The sequence below is a fragment of the Gymnoscopelus braueri genome, assembly GCF_963280865.1.
Source record: "Gymnoscopelus braueri genome assembly, chromosome: 9".
Taxonomy (NCBI): domain Eukaryota; kingdom Metazoa; phylum Chordata; class Actinopteri; order Myctophiformes; family Myctophidae; genus Gymnoscopelus; species Gymnoscopelus braueri.
Window position 1 is genome coordinate 2,629,278 of NC_137610.1, and position 21,737 is coordinate 2,651,014.

General features: G+C 41.7%; 1 protein-coding gene across 1 annotated transcript in view; it reads left to right on the forward strand.

Moving 5' to 3' along the window:
- The window catches only part of LOC308091817 (tyrosine-protein kinase CSK-like), a 40,909-nt gene that overhangs the window by 18,907 nt on the left and 265 nt on the right, over window positions 1-21,737 (forward strand). The window contains exons 5-13 of the mRNA XM_080437547.1: window positions 2,123-2,342; window positions 7,725-7,818; window positions 7,925-7,990; window positions 9,934-10,033; window positions 12,288-12,378; window positions 13,383-13,456; window positions 16,281-16,476; window positions 16,907-16,993; window positions 19,454-21,737. The exon at window positions 19,454-21,737 is cut by the window's right edge and continues 265 nt beyond it. Of these exons, the coding sequence (XP_080293673.1) occupies window positions 2,123-2,342; window positions 7,725-7,818; window positions 7,925-7,990; window positions 9,934-10,033; window positions 12,288-12,378; window positions 13,383-13,456; window positions 16,281-16,476; window positions 16,907-16,993; window positions 19,454-19,645 (1,120 nt within the window). The 3' untranslated portion in view covers window positions 19,646-21,737. The remainder of the gene's footprint in view (window positions 1-2,122; window positions 2,343-7,724; window positions 7,819-7,924; window positions 7,991-9,933; window positions 10,034-12,287; window positions 12,379-13,382; window positions 13,457-16,280; window positions 16,477-16,906; window positions 16,994-19,453) is intronic.

Sequence of the window (21,737 nt, forward strand, 5' to 3'; positions counted from 1 at the left end):
CTGTATTGGCAGATCTACAGTATGTGAATGTACACCACAGCTGGGCCTGGTTGCTGCTCCACTCTGCACCAGTACACCCTGTTTCCTGTCCATATGAGACTGAAACTCAACTGTGCGTGTGTGTGTGGCTGTCACGATAACACATTTAAGTTGACGATTAATTTTCACACAAATAATTGCGATTGACGATGTAATTGTGCTTTTGGCGTTGCACATTGGAACATAATGAATACAACTTTAATTTCTGTTTGCCTTTTAGGCTTCGTAATCAAACGTTGCACAGGGCAGACATGACAAATAACTACAAATACAAAGATATCATTTTATACTTAAAAAATAAAGTTTATTGTGGTTTGTGTTTTGTGCTGAGAGCGCTGGAATGCACCCCAGGTGCTCTCTGGGCGTTGGGTATAATTCAAAGCGGGGTCAGCGTGCACACACTGACTGCTCCTCCTCTTTCTTAGACCACTTCCTCCCGGGTGCTTTTGTGTTTATTCTTAGTAACAGCAACACTACATGTTTAGGGCAGTAGTGTGTTTATTCTTAGTAACAGCAACACTACATGTTTAGGGCAGTAGTGTGTTTATTCTACTAACAGCAACACTACATGTTTAGGGCAGTAGTGTGTTTATTCTTACTAACAGCAACACATCATGTTTAGGGCAGTAGTGTGTTTATTCTACTAACAGCAACACTACATGTTTAGGGCAGTAGTGTGTTTATTCTTAGTAACAGCAACACATCATGTTTAGGGCAGTAGTGTGTTTATTCTACTAACAGCAACACTACATGTTTAGGGCAGTAGTGTGTTTATTCTTACTAACAGCAACACTACATGTTTAGGGCAGTAGTGTGTTTATTCTACTAACAGCAACACTACATGTTTAGGGCAGTAGTGTGTTTATTCTACTAACAGCAACACTACATGTTTAGGGCAGTAGTGTGTTTATTCTTACTAACAGCAACACTACATGTTTAGGGCAGTAGTGTGTTTATTCTACTAACAGCAACACTATATGTTTAGGGCAGTAGTGTGTTTATTCTACTAACAGCAACACTACATGTTTAGGGCAGTAGTCTGTTTATTCTACTAACAGCAACACTACATGTTTAGGGCAGTAGTGTGTTTATTCTACTAACAGCAACACTACATGTTTAGGGCAGTAGTGTGTTTATTCTTACTAACAGCAACACTACATGTTTAGGGCAGTGGTGTGTTTATTCTACTAACAGCAACACTATATGTTTAGGGCAGTAGTGTGTTTATTCTACTAACAGCAACACTATATGTTTAGGGCAGTAGTGTGTTTATTCTACTAACAGCAACACTACATGTTTAGGGCAGTAGTGTGTTTATTCTACTAACAGCAACACTACATGTTTAGGGCAGTAGTGTGTTTATTCTACTAACAGCAACACTATATGTTTAGGGCAGTAGTGTGTTTATTCTACTAACAGCAACACTACATGATTAGGGCAGTAGTCTGTTTATTCTACTAACAGCAACACTACATGTTTAGGGCAGTAGTGTGTTTATTCTTGCTAACAGCAACACTACATGTTTAGGGCAGTGGTGCCGACAGATTACACAACTGGTAAAAATCATGTTCATGCATGGGATGAATTTTAAAAGATGGAGATAACATGGTATTCTGACTGTTGATAAAATAACTCATATCAGAGCACTCTTATGACATGAAAACCAGAGAGCTCTGAAATCTGAGCAGATTCTCAGTAGGGATGGGTCAGAATAATTGAATATTTGAACAATCGTTTTTTAGGATAGAAATTGAATATTATTATTATTCTTTTTTTTTTTTTTTTAAGAAAAAAAACTGTTGCAAAGGCTATATTGTCATCCAAACCCTGCCCATAGTAACTACATTTTAGAGGATACCTAGTATGGGTGTAATATTTATTTATTCTTTATTTTGTGTGGTTGAATATTCGAATCTTCGTTATTAATAGAATTATAGTAATACAATTTCATTTTGGTCACTTTTACACGTCCCTATTTTGAGAATTTCTCAGAGCATTTTGTTGTCGGGCAGATTATCTCCATAATTAAACTTTTTTTGTACTTTTTTGACATCGTGCCGTCCTCTCTCTCTCTCTCTCTCAGGTGGTTCCACGGTAAGATAGCGCGGCACCAGGCCGAGCGGCTGCTGAACCCCCCCGAGAGAGGCATGTTCCTGGTGCGGGAGAGCACCAACTTCCCCGGGGACTACACCCTGTGTGTGAGCTGTGAGGACAAGGTGGAGCACTATCGCATCGTCTACCACAACGGCAAGCTCAGCATCGACGAGGAGGAGTACTTTGACAACCTCATGCAGCTGGTCGAGGTGATTCATTGATAGTAGTAGTAGTTTCTTTGCTCCCGATCATTCCATTTTGAGTATCTGCCCATACCGATTTTTCCCGATCCGATCTTTAGGCGATGCATTAACCCATTTTGGGCGGGAACCCCTATTTTTAACTATACCTTTCAGGACGGGAACCCCTTTTTTTGGGGTTCTTGTTGCTATGTACAGTATATAGCAGCATCAGTGTTGCGACTAACGCGTTACTAACGTAACGCGTTACGTAACGCAACTACTATTTGCGGTAACTAATAGTGTAACTAGTTACCTTTTCCCATTCAGTTACGCCGTTATAGTTACTGTGATTTAGATGGGTGCGTTACTTGCGTTAGGCTATGTGATCCAACTGAACTGTCTCCCCCCGCGGAGCAGCCTGCCTGTCATCTAACAGGACAGGACAGGCAGGCTGGATACAGCGATCCCTCTCACTCTACCATGACTCATGAGAAAGTGAACGTGGCCAGAGAGGAGTGATGATTGGTCAACGCGGGGGGAAATCTCAGTGTAAGCCAATCAGAGACGGCGTTGAGCGGGTCTTGCCTTATGGAGAAAATACACAGACACACAAACACTTGCTAACACATACACACATACACGGCAACACACATCTGACCCACCACAATCAACAGGATTTTTCCATTGTGGTACAAGATGTGTATGTCATGTATTACGGTGCTGTTGGGTGGATGAGATGTATAGCGCGTTGCTTCTCAAAGTGGGGTCCGGGGACCCCCAAGGGTCCTTGGAGGGGTTCCAGCGGGTCCCCAGCCAAATTTGTAACCGTTGATATTTAAAAATACTGCAAGTTTGTACAGCTGCTATTTTTGCCTGAAGTTACACAACAACTTTGCCGTGAAGTTTTGGCTGCTTGCAAGGAATTCAATTTTATCTCTGGACCAGAGCGTTAGCGAGGTCTCTGGACCAGAGCATTAGCGATTTCTCTGGACCAGAGCATTAGCGAGTTCTCTGGACCAGAGCATTAGCGAGTTCTCTGGACCAGAGCGTTAGTGAGTTCTCTGGACCAGAGCATTAGTGAGTTCTCTGGACCAGAGCATTAGTGAGTTCTCTGGACCAGAGCGTTAGTGAGTTCTCTGGACCAGAGCATTAGTGAGTTCTCTGGACCAGAGCGTTAGCGAGTTCTCTGGACCAGAGCGTTAGTGAGTTCTCTGGACCAGAGCATTAGCGAGTTCTCTGGACCAGAGCGTTAGTGAGTTCTCTGGACCAGAGCGTTAGTGAGTTCTCTGGACCAGAGCGTTAGTGAGTTCTCTGGACCAGAGCGTTAGTGAGTTCTCTGGACCAGAGCATTAGTGAGTTCTCTGGACCAGAGCGTTAGTGAGTTCTCTGGACCAGAGCGTTAGTGAGTTCTCTGGACCAGAGCGTTAGTGAGTTCTCTGGACCAGAGCGTTAGTGAGTTCTCTGGACCAGAGCGTTAGTGAGTTCTCTGGACCAGAGCGTTAGTGAGCCAGAGACTCTTTGACCACAGCCCCACGCTCACAGCAGCAGGACTGTCTGTGTGACTACACAGTACACACTGCTACTGCCTGATCGTCTGCCCGGCAGTATTCACTCTCAACATGAATACAAGTTTAATAAGCATCCTTCAGGTGTGGATATAGTTTTTATTTGGACATTATAGCTAGCTATAATAGCGTATATGTGGGACTTTCATCCCAATATAGTCATTTATTTTAAATAAAACATAATTAAAAAATGAAATGATCATACTTCTCAAAATAGTATGAGGGGCCAGAAATAGTGAAAATAGACTAGCTATTTGTGTAAGATGATTGTGATGATCAGACTATATTCAGCATCAGTGTGCTACAGCTACAGTATCTGCAGCACGTGTTGTTTTCCTGTCGTAGGGCTGTTGTTCAGACCTCTGTGTTACCTCATAGCCCACACGCAGTTCCTGGAACACATCGTGAACAGGAAGTGTCTAAGAGGAAGAGCAAAGCAGGCCACTCAGGTTCCAGAGAACACACAGACAGGCAGGCAGACAGACAGACAGACAGACACACACACACACACACACACACACACACACACACACACACACACACACACACACACACACACACACACACACACACACACACACACACAGACAGATAGACACTGAATACTTCATTGACACAGTGCAACATTTAAACACAACAAAATGGATAAATTCCCAAGTTGTGGTCCATTTAAAACATTCAGCACCAGTGGTGGAAGAAGTACTCAGATATATTACTTAAAGTAAAAGTAGCAATACCGCAATGTAGAAATACTCTGTTACAAGTAAAAGACCTGTGTTCAAAATGTTGCATGAGTAAAAGTAAAAGTAGAGTAAAAGTACAAAAGTATTGGCATCAATACTTAAAGTACCAAAAGTAAAAGTACTAAAATGTTTTGAACACATGAACATTTATACATAGGCTATTTTTACATAGGCTATTTTCAAATAGCCTATGTATAAAATAGGGCTAAAGTTGTTAATGTATGTTTTATGATATAACTAGTCCATACCCGGTGAAGTGCGCAGTCAAAAGTATTTGCAAACGTGGGGTTATACACAGTAGGCTATATGCTTAGTCAAACCTGCATGCTCGCTCGTCCCGTGGCGTCGTGAACACACACACACACACATGGCCGCAGGACCCGCACCCACAGTGCACACACACACACACACAACCGTAATAATGTTTTGTTAGTGTGCACGGCGGACCCGCACGCCTTGTTTTCATAGACCCGGTTGCTTGTTTCTCTCGCGAAACCTGGCAACCCTGTTGTTGAATCTGAAGACGTTAACGTGGTTAATAGTGTTTTCTTTGGGATGTTGTGTGGTAGTGGTGGACCTCCATAGTGGTGACGATGATACCCAAAGCGCCGTCCATGTCTTATAACGTTTGTTTTTCGTACTGAGTTTGAATTTCAATATTTCGGCCCTTTAGTTTAGCCTAGTTGGGTCTGTTGTAATTGTTTTGTTGCCTATGCTGTTTTTATGCCTTGCTTTTAATCTGTAGCACTCTGAGATTCGTGAGAATGTAAAGTGCGTTATAAATAAAATGTATTATTATTATTATTATTATAACGCAGACTCGCGCGTGTGCCGTCGCGGCACGTGCACGCGTTGCCGCTTAAGCACGTTCTCTGTGTGTGCTTGTGGCAGACGTGCACGTGCACGCGTTGCCGCTTAAGCACGTTCTCTGTGTGTTTGTGGCAGACGGCAACAGTGTAACACAGTGGGTCTATGGATTCGACACATGCGCAGTTTGATCATGCGTCCCATGGGTCGGAAGGCCATCCCACAGCTGGGGAGCCGTAACCATGGCGACATTCTTTGACATAAAAAGGCTAATAAACAGCTGACATTTGGGGAAAGTGAAAAACGGGCTTCAGTGTGTTCTGTCCACATGGTAATGGTCAATGGCTGTGTGCAAATGCAGAGCAATTGCTCCAGCCACTGAGGAGAACTGGGCGTTTTTTTGCACACATCACAGGCAGCTACAGAGGCACAGAGCTACAGACGCACAGAGCTTTGAGGAATTATAGGAGGATAATTAATATCTGCAAAGCAAATAGTAACTAAAGTACTTTTCAAATAGTTGTAGTGGAGTAAAAGTACAATATTTGTCTCTGAGATCACCTCAAAATTGTACTAAAGTACAGTACTTAAGTAAATGTACTTAGTTACTTTCCACCATTGTTCAGCACCCACAAGACTAGAGAAACAACTGTGCAACAACACAACACAAGACTGGTTCTTTGTAAACCATGGGGTAGCGCTCCAGCTTCATATAGATGGGGTGGGGTTGGCCTGCCCTAAAGGTTAGAGGAACACAAGGTACCCGGCTCACCCCTCCCCCAACACCACTGAAGTGCCCTTGAGCAAGGCACCGAACCCCCAACTGCTCCAGTGGAGCTGCTCAGTGGTCAACAGTATAAGACTGTGGTTGTACTGGTCAGCGTGTGGGTGTGTGTGTGTGGGTGTGTGGGTGTGGGTGTGTGGGTGTGAGGGTGTTGCTATAAATGAGCACTTGCGCTCAGCTACTACCCTGGGTAAATAAAGAACTTAAAGGGATAGTTCACACAAAAAAAGTACTTATTTTCTATCGATTAGTCACCCCATGGAGACATGGAGGTATTGTTTTGTTTTTATCTCATTCCTAAGCCAATAATTTGATGACCAGCGGACCAGTAGGAGACACAAAGGAGACTCTTTATGTCTCCTACCGGAACCGCTGCCGGTAGGAAACCAGACCCTGGTCAACAAACCCTGGTCAACAAAGTATACAGTAGGGCTTAACCACATGAACCCTAGCGCTCCATTTCTGGGGGAGAACATTCTGTGAAAATGGCCTCACAACACGTTTCGATTTTCAGTGAAGGGATTTAGTGTAGAGGGGAAAAAGGTTTCAGACCAAGGAAGGACGGGCCCCTGGGGGACCCAAGTCAGCTAACTATGTATAGTTTACGTGATTATTAAGTGGTTATGACTTGTTGTGAAAGTGTTTTTAGTTTTTTTGCAGGAAAAGGGGGGTCTTTGATAGAGGATGGGGATGTCATTTGCAAAATATCTCAAAGCTTGACTGGGTTGCCATGGAATTTGCTGTGCACCATCAGACATTTTGGTGACCCTGTGGCCTTTCCTCTAGCGCCACACGTAGGCCAAAATGTCCACAAGAGATATCTCAACTTCTAATGGTCAGATTTCCATGGAGTTCAGGTTATGTTTTGTAAGATAATCTTGGGGCAATAAAAAATGTTGTGGCAATAAGGATAATCATGTACTTTGCACCATGGGGCTCTGCATGGCTAACCATAATGATTGACTATGAATGACTTACATGAGGCTCACATTTTAGCCACTCATATTTCTGTCTTAATCGGGGCGTTACACTTTCTGGACATTAAAGAATCAGGGCAATAGGAAAAGGAGACATTACATTTTTTCAGCATGAAAACATGTGCTGCTGTGTCCCAGCACACATCAACATGGGGCGGTAAATGTCTTACTTTGAGCAGAGTAACATTACTTAATATAACTATATTATATGAGAAAAGAGAACTTTGAAACAACATATGTTGCGAATCCATGGTTTATCTCTGATGACCTACAAGCTTCAGTGGGTCGCAGTTCAGTACTGCTTTCTGTGCATTAACGGCATTTCATTCCTAAAATGCAGACAGTGTTCTCAGACAGTGTCCTCAGACAGACGTTTTCCTCAGACAGACGTTTTTCTCAGGCAGTGTCCTCAGACAGACAGTGTCCTCAGACAGACAGTGTCCTCAGACAGACAGTGTCCTCAGACAGACAGTGTCCTCAGACAGCGTTCTCACAGAATGTGACTCATAGTATATGTGTGTGTGACCCTGTAGCACTACACCAAAGATGCAGATGGCCTCTGCACCAAACTGATCAAGCCCAAGCTGGAGGAGGGAACGCTTCCAGCTCAGGAAGAGTTCTCCAGGAGTAAGGACCCCGTTTCAAACTCTTACTAACCACGTAAGACCTATTTTATACTTTGTCATACGATGGTGGCCGATCTACAAGCTGTTGTGTTACATTTGACCCACAGGTGGCTGGGCGCTGGACAGGAAGGACCTCAAGCTGCTCCAGGCTATAGGGAAAGGAGAATTTGGAGGCAAGTGTTCATGTGTACAACTTTAAGGGCCGTGTTCACAGCAGTGTTGATTTCGTCGACTAAAACTATGACGAAAAACGTTCGTCGACTACCTTTTTTCACTGACGAAAACGAAATGAAAACAAAATATAAACTAAGCCACGATAACTAAAACTAAGACATATAAGAACTATGTGGACTATTTCTATTTTCAGCATGCAACCAAGTGTAAAATCAGCCATTACGACGCCATCAAGGCACCGGTTTAGTGGACTAAATAAACCGTATATATTTAGTCGACTGAAATCTTAGGAAATTTAGTCGACTAAAAGACTAAAATATGACTAAAACTAAATGAAATGTTATTCTAAACACTATGACTAAAACTAAAATCAAAATTTGCTGTCAAAAACAACACTGGTTCACAGAGAGCACCCTTTGAGCTGGCAGCGGCAGTCTGCCATGCATTTCTTTTAGCCTTGTTCCCAGCCTGGTCACGACCTAATGCAGAGAGTGTTTGTAGGGGGGCGGACCTTTCCTCCCGGAAATTATCTCTTTCGACCAATCACAACACTCGTTTCATTCACGGAGAACGTAAACAGATTTGTAGGAAAGGGTTTCAGCTTTTGCAGAGGAGTCATTTGATCCTCCTGATCGTGTGAGACAACCCGATAATTTACAACCCGATGTTGAATCGTTACCACAGCCACGAGAAGTCCATGTTTACGTTGATTCAGCTATGCTATTTGTGATAATATACCGCAGATGACGGGACACTTGAGCACAGCAGTGGTTGATCGGTTACAATGTTGCAGGTGTCAATAAAACTCCAGCGCTACGGACACAGCTCCTCAGCTCAAAAGGTGTTTTCTGTGGACACTTATGGCCCCTTATGCTGTTGTAGTGTCTGTGATTCAAACCCACAACCTGGTGGGCGGGCACTTAACCACTACGCCACCCGAGCGCCTTTATTATTATGAATCTTATTATTATTATTATTATTATGGAGCGCCGAAGTCTGACGTAATTTACACATCCTACCCGGGTCACGGTTTCTTTCCCCCATTCTGAATTCCCATAGACGTGTTTAATATCGCGTCATATAAGAACTGTGTTCCAAAGATAAACAAAATGATCCCGGCGGTTTGACTCTTATGGATATGAAAGATCAACTGACGGCGAGAAAACGCTAATGTTACCGCCGCCAAATTAATTAACTTTTCTCCAGAAACGGACTGTATCAAATATGAGTGACTGACTATCGTAAACGATACAGAGCCACCTCTCTGACAATATCACCGTGGCAGTTTGTTTATTTTTGGACCACAATTCTTATATGAGACGATTCTAAGATGACCCAATGTTATTTTACATAGAGAAATTACTTCTCATCTGGACTTCTGGTACTCTATTGCAGTGGTTCTCAACCTGTGGGTCGGGACTCCCAGGGGGGTCCCCACATGATGTTTTTGGGGTCCCCAGATGACAGTGAAGTGACAATTTAAAGACTTAAAAGACCTTTTTAATACCTAAAAATAAAACATTTAAATGAATTGAAAAAAAGACCCATTGCTGCATCAAAACTAATCAACAAATTACACTATAAAACTGGTCAAACATTGGCCAAATTCTCAAATAATATAAGAAAGACGCACATTAAAAAAAAAAAATAGCCGATCTACAAGCTCACAACGCCTCGCAACGCGAGGCGTTGTGAGCTTGTAGATCTGCTATTTTCACAATATTAGTGAAACCGAGTCATACTGTGGAACTCCTACATTCCAAGTGCTTATCAGGGTAGGGGGTCCCCAGTTCACATATGATTATTTAGGGGGGTCCCCAGTTCAAAAATGATTATTTTGTGGGGTCGCGGCCTGAAAAGTTTGGGAGCCACTGCTCTATTGTGTCTATTGAATACATTGGTGGGTTTGACAGTTGAGTTTCTATGTGTTCTTCTATTTCAGATGTAATGTTGGGAGATTACAGAGGCACTAAAGTAGCGGTGAAGTGCATCAAACACGATGCCACGGCTCAGGCGTTTGTGGCAGAGGCTTCAGTCATGACGTAAGACCCATTTATATTTACGAGCTCACAACATGTCTTGCTGCAACATGTTGCGAGCTCAGGGGTTGACACCAGTGGTGTGTTCTACCGTGGTACGCTGTATACGCATACGCAGTGTGGCCTGCAGATTTTTTTCGGTGCCAATGTATACATCCAAAAAAAAACGTTTGAGACGTCGAATCTGATAGGTTGATACGCATCTGATACACTGCACGCAGGAGGGGCTGGGCTGGGGGGACAGCAATACAATCAGCAAGAATGTGGTCTGTCTGACTAGTCTGACTCGAGGTGAAAGCTTATCATGTATGTGGCTATTGTTCTTGAGGTGATAATTAATGGCTACTGGCGAAGGAATTCACACATTAACTCAACGACCTGCCATTCACTTCATTGAACGCAGTTCACTGAATTGAGCACTTCATTAGTATTCAAATTGCGCGTCATCATAGCACAGCAAAATCTTTAATCTTCGATACAGTTTGTGTCTTCAATGCCAAGTTAATACTATTCTGTAATAGATACAGGAATGCTCGCTGTTAACACTGCTATTATATCTGATAAGCCTAACCAGCATTTATTTATAATAATCCTTGCACTCTTCCATGGTAATAATCCATGCTTTGCATTGAAAATGCATCTAAGGCTAAAAGCAGCTCCGATGTGGTTGAGTTTCAGGGTGATTAACATTAGAACCAGTAGAAAACCAGTACAAAGCATATTGTAATTGTACTCAGCGTTACTGTGCAACTGGGCCCGAGTTTGTGCGGGGCGAGAAAGTGCTCGCAATTTTTTTACATTAATTAATTATATATGTTATATAAACAGCACATTATAGATCAACAGTGCTCTTATTTTACATTCCACAGACCAGAAGACAGAGCGCTCTAGCCACGTTCAGGTGTTTAGACAGATATCTCGTGTTGTGTTTATAGACGGTTGGGTCCCCTCTCAAACACGCACTTGCCCGGTCGGGCAACCCGAGAGCAAACTCCACCTACCCGAAAGTTTTATTTACCTGCCAGGGGCAGGTGGGCAACCCTTAGTGTCAACGCCTGGAGCTTGTAGATCTGCTGTTTCTGGTGCGCGACACCACATGCAGCCAAGTATATCAAGCCCTTCAGTCATTATTTCATTTCAGTATTTTAACCCCACGCTATACCCGGAGGTGTGGGGCTGCTCTGGAGTAGAGTTTTCAATTTCTGCCCGAACCCGACCCTACCCGACCCGACTTTTTCGGGGCGGGCTGGGCCCAAAATCTATGCTAATTAGGTGGGCCGGGCCAAGCCTCGGGTTCCGTGCAGAAAAAAATAAGTAATATATTACCCCCCAAAAAATAAGTTTCAACTGCCCCTACCGGCCTAATGGTAAGGCCGGCGGAAATGGTAGTGGTATGTGTTGGATACAGCTCAAAGTCAACTTAACTCAGGTATCTAGTTAGTCGCCGTCCGACCTTCCTAGCCTGTGTTATTAAAGAAAAAGGGGCAGCAATGGCCAAAACTCAATCGAAAATCGGAGCGCGAAAGTGTCCGTTTTCAAGATGTTTTGGCCATTATCTCTGGAACGGAAGGTCCAATCTGCTCAGTTCAAAGCTTGTTGGAATGCGTGACTTTGAGGACACAATGACACATTTTCAGGTTTTTGGGGCTAAAATTATGTTTTTTATTTGTGCAAATCTTTGAATACACATTTTTTAAAGCTAACATCTTTAACTCTAATCTTTGCTTCTGGGGGGTCCTGGAACAACATATTTTGAGATTGGTGGTCCGCGGCAAAATTCTTATCATTTTGGGGGTCCTTGACATGAAAAAGTTTGGGAACCACTGATATAGAAACATACGTTTTTTCAAAAAACGGTTAGGATTTAGAAGACATTTGTAGAATATATATTCATAGATTTGCACACATTTTCACGATTTTTCAAAAAATAGCAGACATACAAGCTCATAGCGCGGCACTCGGTGCCGCGCTATGAGCTTGTAGATCTGCTATTTTTGAATAGCCAAAGAAATCTAAAAATGACACAGATGCGTTCCCGGTCTTAATGTATTAATAAAGTATTCAATCGATCAATCTGGATTACCCTTCGCAGAGGAAAAGAGACATTAGTGTCTTTTAATGCGCCCACACCGCGAACCACCTCCATGCGCTTGTATAAAAACTGCTTGTGTGATCTCTGAGGTGTTGTTTGTCCTTCATCCTGATATAAGTGTATATATGCTGCAGTTTGAATGTGTCGCTCTGTGCGTTCCTGCAGACAACTGCGACACGAAAACCTGGTGCAGCTTCTAGGGGTGATTCTGGAGGAGAGGGGAAGCCTGTTTATAGTTGCTGAATACATGGCCAAGGTAGGAGGAATGTGGAGCGCAAACTCCTGTCACAAAAAAAACAAAAACATATCTAAAACATTGCCGGCCCCGGTGCAATAAGTACATCATGTAAGGAATGAGAGCCAGCAGCATTCTATATGGGTTTTTTAACCCCATTTCAATCCGGGAACGCAATCTCAATCTCTGTCATTTTAGATTTCTTTGGGCTATTAAAAAATAGCAGATCTATGAGATCTGTCTATGAGCTTGTAGATCTGCTAGTTTTGGAGAGAAAAAAATGTGAAAATGTGTGCAAATCTTTGGATAAATATAATTTTTAAGCCAAACTTTTGTAACTCAAATCTTTGCTTCTGGGGGTCCCTGGAAAAAAAATATTTTATAAATGTTCCCTTTAAAAAACATCAATTTTTTTTTCTGCTATTTTTGAATAGCCAAAGAAATCTAAAATGACAGAGATGCGTTCCCGGATTGCCACTCTTTGTTTTGCCACCATCACTTTTTTCCCCCTCACTTGATGACTCTGGACCGTTCCATTGAAGAAACGATCACTCAACGTTCGGTCCATTCTGGCACTTTATTATTATTAAAGCAGGCAACAATATGACACAGCTGAGGAAGGCGTTTTAGCCCAAACGCGTTTCTCTGTCATGTTGCTTTGCTTTAATAATAAAAGCGGACCGAATGGGCAGAACGTAAAGCTATCATTCCTTACAAGGTACGACCGAACCAGTACATTACATACTGACCAGTACAACATATTGAGTTTGAACATACAATACATACAAGGACATACAAAGGAGACTCTTCGTGTCTCCTACCGGAACCGCAGTCGGTCATCAAATTATTGGCTTAGGAATGCGACAAAAACAAAAAAATGTCCATGAATTAACTAATCGATTGACGAAAAAAAAATTGGGGGTGAACTATCCCTTTAAATGTCTTGCTCAGGGACACTTGGACTCTTCGCTGAGGGCTGGAATGGTATGTAATAATAAAGACTATTGTCTGTGTTCTCCTTCCAGGGTTGTCTTGTTGACTACCTGCGCTCAAGAGGCCGATCAGTTCTTCTCGGGGATTCTCTCCTTAAGTTCTCACTGTACGTATATTTATGGCTGAATATTATAATATACCCTATATACCGTATATGCCTGAATATTAATTATAATAAGTGTTTCTTAACCCATTCAATCCGGGAACGCATCTGTGTCATTTTAGATTCTTTGGCTATTCAAAAATAGCAGATATACAAGTTATAGTGCTATGAGTTTGTAGATCTGCTATTTTGGGGAAAAAAATGTAAACTGTGTGCAAATCTTTGAATATATATATATATATATATATATATATATATATATATATATATAAACTGCTCAAAAAAAGTTCTGAAACTTAAAGGTAGGGTAAGTGATTTGCTTTGGTTAAAATAAGTGTTAAATAGCTCTATATTCTGATAGTACTCATTGCTATAGAGTGTTTGTTCAGTATTAGGAGTCTCCTTGTCTCTCCACCTCTTTATAAAACAGAAAATGCATTTTCATTTCCAATTTTATCCAACCAGGACAGAGAACTCAATCAGGATATAGATTAAACAAGAGAAATTGGAAGTGATGACACTAAGAAATGAGCAGACAAAATTGGAACTGGAACACTATACAAATGAAGCTTAAAAATGGGTACTTTCTCCTGATTGGCTGAGATTTTGACACCTACCGAAAAATGTATTTTCTGTTTATTAAAGAGCTGGAGAGACGGAGAGACTCCTGTTACTGAACAAACACTCTATAGCAATGATTACTATCAGAATATAGTATTTTAACCTTTTAACAAAATACTTTTTGTTTTAACCCAAAAATATCACTTACCCTACCTTTAACTTCGGTCAATAATATCTCCTCTTTAATAATACCAATTGGTATTGTGTTTTATATCATTGTTATCGTTGATTAGTCACCTTTACAACAAGGTACAGCTTGTAAGGATTCGTGGAATGAGCAACACAGCTGAATGTGTGGGTAGCGCCTCCAAAAAATGTGCCAAAATCACCCATCTTGTTTTGAGCAACCTGCCAGCACACACCTGCTGAGAGGTGTGTGCCAGTAGTCACAGGTGTGTGACTGCCTCACAGGTGAGTGACTGGCACCTGAACATGGGTTCTGCACCTTTGTTGAGTTGGAGTGTGTATGCTCCAAGCAGCAACACTGCCCCCATGGAAAGATGCCACGTTTGTCCCTTCAGGATAAGGCCTGTGCAATAGGGCAAGTGAAGCTGGTGTTCCGTTATCCAGAGTGACAGCATTATTTGGTGTCAGCCCTGGTACCATTTGCAAACTTAGGACCAAGTTCTGTGAGACTGGTGAAGTCAACAAGGAAGACAACAACCCAAGACCCCTTGCTTCACTGAGGAACCATAGATTTACAGGCCAGATTTGCACAACGGAACCGAAGACAGATCTCAAAGTTGCAGGGCCCATGCTCAGGGGCCAGTCACACCTGTGACTGGCACACACCTGCCTGCAAACGGTACCAGGGCTGACATCAAATAATGCGTAATACCACCTCGTAAAGGTGACTAATCAACGATAAAAATAATACCAATTGGTATTATTAACACATCCACCGCCAGAGGTTAATCTCATAATGTACTCACCAGTGCCAAGGTGTTTTTGTTGTTTTTTTGTTTTTTTCATGTCGCCATAGATCTTGTTAAAATCCTTAAGATTGAGCCGTGAACGGTCTGTTTACATCCGCGAGATCTCCCTGTATCTCCCAGTGAAGACCGCATGTCAAACGGACTTCCATGACTGTAGTTAGAGCGGATTACGTTAAACAGTGAAATGCGAGGAGAAAAAACTACAGGAAGAGAATTGAGTTTCAGTTTCGTCTGTAGAATGGGAGCGGGCGTGATCGTCGAAACCGGATCCCAAATAATTCTATTTCCTGTCATCAAACCGGAAACGGAAGTGGATCAAAAAAATTCCGAAAGTGCACCCGGACCGCGCATGCGCGAAAAGACCGCAGCCCGTAGGACTACGGGCTCGGCGCTTAACCGTTGGATTTAACGGCCCGTAGAACTACGGGCCCGGCGGTAAAGGTGTTAAAGGGGAGATATAATTGACCGAAGTTACGTTTCCAAACTTTTTTTGAGCAGTTTTATATACATTTTTAACTCAAATCTTTGCTTCTGGGGGGTCCCTGGAACAACATATTTTGAGATGGGGTGGTCCGTGGCCAAATACATATAATTTTGGGGGTCCTTGACATTGACGTTTTAGAACCACTGATTATAGTAACATAAGCTTTTTTTTAAAAACTGTTTGGATTTAGAGGACATTTGTAGAATCCCCAGATGCAAAGATTTGAGTTATAAATGTTCCCTTTAAAATACATATATATTCAAAGATTTTCATGATTCTTCAAAACATTGCCGATCCACGAGTGCCGCGCTATGAGCTTGTAGATCTGCTATTTATTTTAAATTGTGAAAATTGGTGCAAATCTTTGAATATATGTATTTTTTAAAGCGGAACATTTGTAACTGTGAAATGTCTCAACATAACGTCTTAATTTTTCTGAAAAAAACTTGTTGCTATATCAGTGGTGCTCAAACCTTTTCTTGTCATGGACCCCCAACATTATGTTTTTGGCCCCCAAAAAATGTTGTTTCAAATAAATATATACATTCAAAGATTTGCACAAATGTTCAAGATAATTCAAAAATAGCAGATATACAAGCTCGTAGCGCTATGAGCTTGTAGATCTGCTATTCTTTAATAGCCCAAAGTATAAAAATAATGGTTATAGCTAAAATCTCAAATGACACAGATGCCCTTCCACATTGAATGGGATAAGCACATAAAACCCTGAAGAGACGGATTGTGTGGGACATGTTTTTTCGTTCTGTCTGTCCCCCCACACACACAGAGACGTGTGCGCTGCCATGGAATACCTGGAGGCCAGTAACTTCGTCCACAGGGATCTGGCCGCCAGGAACGTCCTCGTGTCCGACGACAACATGGCCAAGGTCAGCGACTTCGGCCTGATGAAGGAGGCGTCTTCCACCGAGGACACGGCCAAGCTGCCGGTCAAATGGACGGCTCCGGAGGCGCTCCGGGAGAAGGTTTGGATTATGAATTACGACCCCCACCGTATCTGATATATTCACCTTATTCTTGGCCCTTCTCCAGGGGGCGACGCCATTTTCCCTTTTTCTGCTGTTTCATTCAGTATCTGTCCACTTCCCTCCCTAGTAGGCTAACAGGTGTAAATGCAGGTCATCAGTGTACAAGCTACAAGCTAACAACGCGTCACATCGCGACACGCTGTGAGCTTGTAAATCTGGTATTTTCAAAAAATATTGGGGGGAAAAGTGAGTTTTTGTAAAAAAAAAAGTGAAACATTTTAACAACAAAAATCTTGTATGTGGGTCCCTGATATGCTTATGACTCAAATAATGCCTCTGCACAGTTCCATTGAAGAAATGATCATTCATAATAATGAAATAACGATTTTATATTTACATGCATGTGTTTCTTTCCCTGTTTGAACAGAAATTCTCCACCGCCTCAGACGTGTGGAGCTACGGTATTCTACTGTGGGAGATCTACTCTTTCGGTCGAGTGCCTTACCCCAAAATTGTGCGTATTCCCCCCACCCCCCCTCAATGTTTAGTCTGTAATGTTGACCACAGGAACCCTAGTGTTTCCTATTCTGGGTTAAACCATTCAGCAAAAAATAGCAGATCCACAAGCTCACATCGTGTTGTATTGCGACGTGTTGTGAGCTTGTAGATCGGCTAAAATAGGAAGGGACCTTTTAGGGCCCTATTTTTGCCGGTGCCTTACCCATTATCCCTAAACTTCTTGCCATTTAAAAAAAAAATTCAAATAGTTCAAATAGCCAATCTACAAGCTCACAACGTGTCGATGTAGATCGGCTAGTTGAACTATTTTAAAATGTTTTAAAAAATGAAGAAGTTTAGGGATAATGGGTAAGGCACCGGCGAAAATAGGGCCCTTAGGGTTGTATTGCTAGGACCCTAAAGGGTTTAAGTTGTGCTATGGACAATAATTCTAGTTTTGTCTCACAGCTGTTGCTGTTTGTGTCTATATTATGTATGTTTAAACTTGAGGTTGTAATGTTAAAGCTGCAATCCATAACTGTTATTAACGTTTTTATTGAATATTATGTTATTCATACCAATCTGTATGTATGGTTTAGCAAGTTATTACAATATAACTTAAGACAACTGCTGGGCTATAGAGAAATGTATATCCTGTGGTCATATAGGACACCTACTGGTTGATAAGAGGTATTGCATGAAGCTCAAAACAGTCAATTTGCTGCTTTCTGTATTAGCTCAGCAGTACTAAAGGGGGTGTACGTGATATTATTTGGTAAATTAAGTGTCAAATAGCTCTATAGTGTGATTGTAATCATTGCTATAGAGTGTTTGTTCAGTAACCGTGTTAAATAGCTCTATATTGTGATAGTAATCATTGCTATAGAGTGTTTGTTCAGTAACAGTGTTAAATAGCTCTATATTGTGATAGTAATCATTGCTATTGAGTGTTTGTTCAGTAACAGTGTTAAATAGCTCTATATTGTGATAGTAATCATTGCTATAGAGTGTTTGTTCAGTAACAGTGTTAAATAGCTCTATATTGTGATACTAATCATTGCTATTGAGTGTTTGTTCAGTAACAGTGTTAAATAGCCCTATATTGTGATTCTAATCATTGCTATTGAGTGTTTGTTCAGTAACAGTGTTAAATAGCTCTATATTGTGATACTAATCATTGCTATTGAGTGTTTGTTCAGTAACAGTGTTAAATAGCTCTATATTGTGATAGTAATCATTACTATAGAGTGTTTGTTCAGTAACAGGGGTCTCCCTGTCTCTCCAGCTCTTTAGTGAACAGAAAAAGAAAACACATTCAGGTTGGGATACTGTTTTGGAAGTGATGCATTCACTTTCCTGATTGGTTGAAATTGGTAACCCATCTGAAAATGGAGAGACGGGGTGGCCCCTGTTACTGAACAAACACTGTATAACAAATATGAAAGATTGCTATCAGAATATAGAGCTTTAACCTCCAAATAAATGTAATTTAAGCTGGACTCACAGCTTAAAATCTTAAACGATATAAGAATCTTTTATCAGATTTTCGTAAACATTCACACACTACAAGATGTTTTAAAACAATGATGCATTGGTTGCATTGGTTGCAAGCCTCAGCTGTTGAGACCGGTTTCCATGCCAAAAGTCCACTCATTCACCTCACGTCTGCCTCCTTGTAGACTGTCTTTCTCTCTGTTGTGAGCCACTCCCGTCGTGTCCCGTGCCGTTCCACTCGGACAGATAAATATTAAACATATTAGAAAATTGTCGGGACTCAGGGTGTTCCTGTGAGCAACTCGGGAGGCTTAAGATTGGATCTTTGAACCACTCACTCACACTAGAGGTTAATCATTCCCGATATTCGCTACTGATACTCGGGAGGGTTGTTCCCGACCCAAAATCACCCTGATTAACTTGTAGTGTGAATCCAGCTTTTTATTTATTTATTGATTGAATACTTTATTAGCAGTTTGCTTCAAAAGAAACACAGGAAAGTACAGTTCAATAAAAGGTCAGCTAAGAGGATTTAAAACCCAAGAAAGCCTATGGCTTGTTTCCATTGGGGTCCTTTGTACTCAATTCATAGATACATTTAATGACAGACAGATATACACCACTATGTAAAACATCATGAAAAACTATGTACAGTAAACAGTGCGGGGGGGGGGGGGGGCTTTGACTTTTACAGGGGCCATCTTCGAATTTTAGCCATCTGTAGGTACTCCATATTTCAGCTTTAGACTAGCTTTAATTCTAGTGCTCATGCGGACCCGCGTTTAAATCCCTGGTAGGACATGAAAGATTATGGAATGCAGCTTCAAAAATTTTTTTTCAATTATTACGTTATGCATTATTTCTAAAGCACTACTAAACAGCTTGTTTAGTTATAGATTATAACAAAGATTTTCAGTCGTGAGATCCCTGCAATTGTTTTGTGCTTAACCCCCCCCCCCCCCTCTTCCCGCCCTCCCCGTAGCCCCTGAAAGACGTGGTTCCTCGCGTGGAGAAGGGCTACAGGATGGAGTCTCCGGACGGCTGTCCCGACGTGGTCTACACCGTCATGAAGCAGTGCTGGACCCTGGACGCCAGCGCCCGACCCACCTTCCAGGCCCTGAGGCACACCATCCAGAACATCACTGCCATGGAGCAGCAGCAGCACAGCCAGTGAACCCACAAAGATCACTTCCCTCTGGAGGGGGGGGGGGCACACAGAGCTGTGATTCTCAAACCTATTTTTAAATTTTTATTTCAGGGATCCCCCGTTTGGTATGCACTAGGGCCACGGGCGCCCCATAAAAGGCCAACACATGCTCTTTCCGGCGTCTGAAAAAAAGAACGTACGGTTCGGACAGGCTTTCTGAACTACAGACTTGACATCAGACCTCTTCCCACTTCTCTTCACGTTTCCTGATCTTTCTCTGTTAACACATTCCCTGCCAATCACGTAAATCTACGTTTTGCACACAGAACCAGGAGATAATATAACGTGATCCAAAGATTTACTGCTCCATTCACTTCCTGGTTAAAGTATTTGGGAAATATTCTGTATCTCGGCTCCTGTGTTTTACTATGTATTTTTGGCGAGACATGCTATTTTCAACGGCGTATAACAAGCGAACGGGAGGTCGCGATGACATTTTTTTTCCCACGGAAGCACAGTGCCACGAGTTCTGAGAGAAAGGTTCTGAGACTGCTCAACTTCTGAATTATGTCAATTTGTAGTTTTTTTCACCTCCCTTTTCCAAAGAAAAGTTACGACGTCGGAAGGAGCGTGTATTGGCTTTAACTCTTTGAGAGCGTACAAACACAGGTCCGTTTGGTTCCATTTGTACGCTCTCAGAGATACGGGCCTGTAAGGGTTCCATTTGGAGGGGTCCCCTGGTGGTCCCCGGACACAACTAGGGTTGGGATCCTGTAGGGATTTTAACGATTGCGGTTCCTTAACGATTCCCTCTTTAACGGTCCGATTCCTTAACGGTTCTCTTTCACGATTCCTACATTAACACTGAGGATTGTACCTGTGTAGAGGTGGGGGGGTCCCTGGCCTAATGGATATGAAACTGGGGGTCCTTGAAATAAAAAAAAGAAAGAAGAACTGGGCATTTATTTAAAGGACTGCAAAGTATTTTGCTGGATTCACAGTTTTCTTCGTTGCTTTTTTTTTTCTTTTTTCATTTGGTGACATTTTATAGTGTTGGTCATGGCTCACCTCAGGGCGTGTGTCAGCTTTTGTCATTCTTGATTAGTGGCTCAATTGGTGGTACTAGGGCCCTGTGTACATCGCTGTCGGGCAGAAACCTTGTATCTCCATATTATTACTTTTTAAATGTATTTGTTTCTTCTGCAAATTAACGCCCTATACTTTGTGACAAAAAGAAGCAAAAGTATATTGAAAATAGCCGATCGACAAGCTCACAACATGTGATCTTGTAGATGTTATTTTTTTTTTTTAAGTGAAAGTGGTTAACCCATTCAGACCGGGAAAGCATCTGTGTCATTTTTAGCTATCTTTGGCTATTCAAAAATAGCAGATATACAAGCTCATAGCACGGCACTGAGTGCCGTGCTATGAGCTTGTAGATATGCCATTTTTTTTAAAGAAGTGTGAAAATGTGTGCAAATCTTTGAATATATATATACACATTTTTTACTCAAATCTTAGCTTCTGGGTTTTTTTCACGATTTTTCCAAAAATATAGCAGATCTACAAGCTCGTAGCGCTATGAGCTTGTAGATCTGCTATTTTTTAATAGCCCAAAGTATAAAATGATGGTTATAGCTAAAAATCTAAAATGACACAGTGTGCGTTCTCGGATTGAATGGGCTAAGTGTGCCCGTGAGTTTTATAAATGTCGAACCAATGCAAAAGTAGTAAGATCTTATTAAATAATAACTACATTGGATCCATTGGAACGCATGTTCTTTTGAACTTGTCCTGTAAAGTAACTTGTTATGGACTTACAAGGTTTCCACACGACAGCGACGATGTGTTCATTATACTTCTGTTATTCCTGATGAGAGCACGGATCTACGGTGACAATCTAATGTTTTTATATCTGGTCCTATGTTTAAGGTTGTTTTCTTGTTCCTCGTTGTTTTATCTCAGCCCTGTGGATCATTGTTTAAGGTCGACCACTTAAGCCCTTTTTTATACTTTGGCTATTCAAAAATAGCAGAGGCGTTGTACGCTTGTAAATCTTTTAGTTTTATTATTATAATTTTTTTTTAAAAGAACATTTTTTTAAGATGTGTTTAAAGAA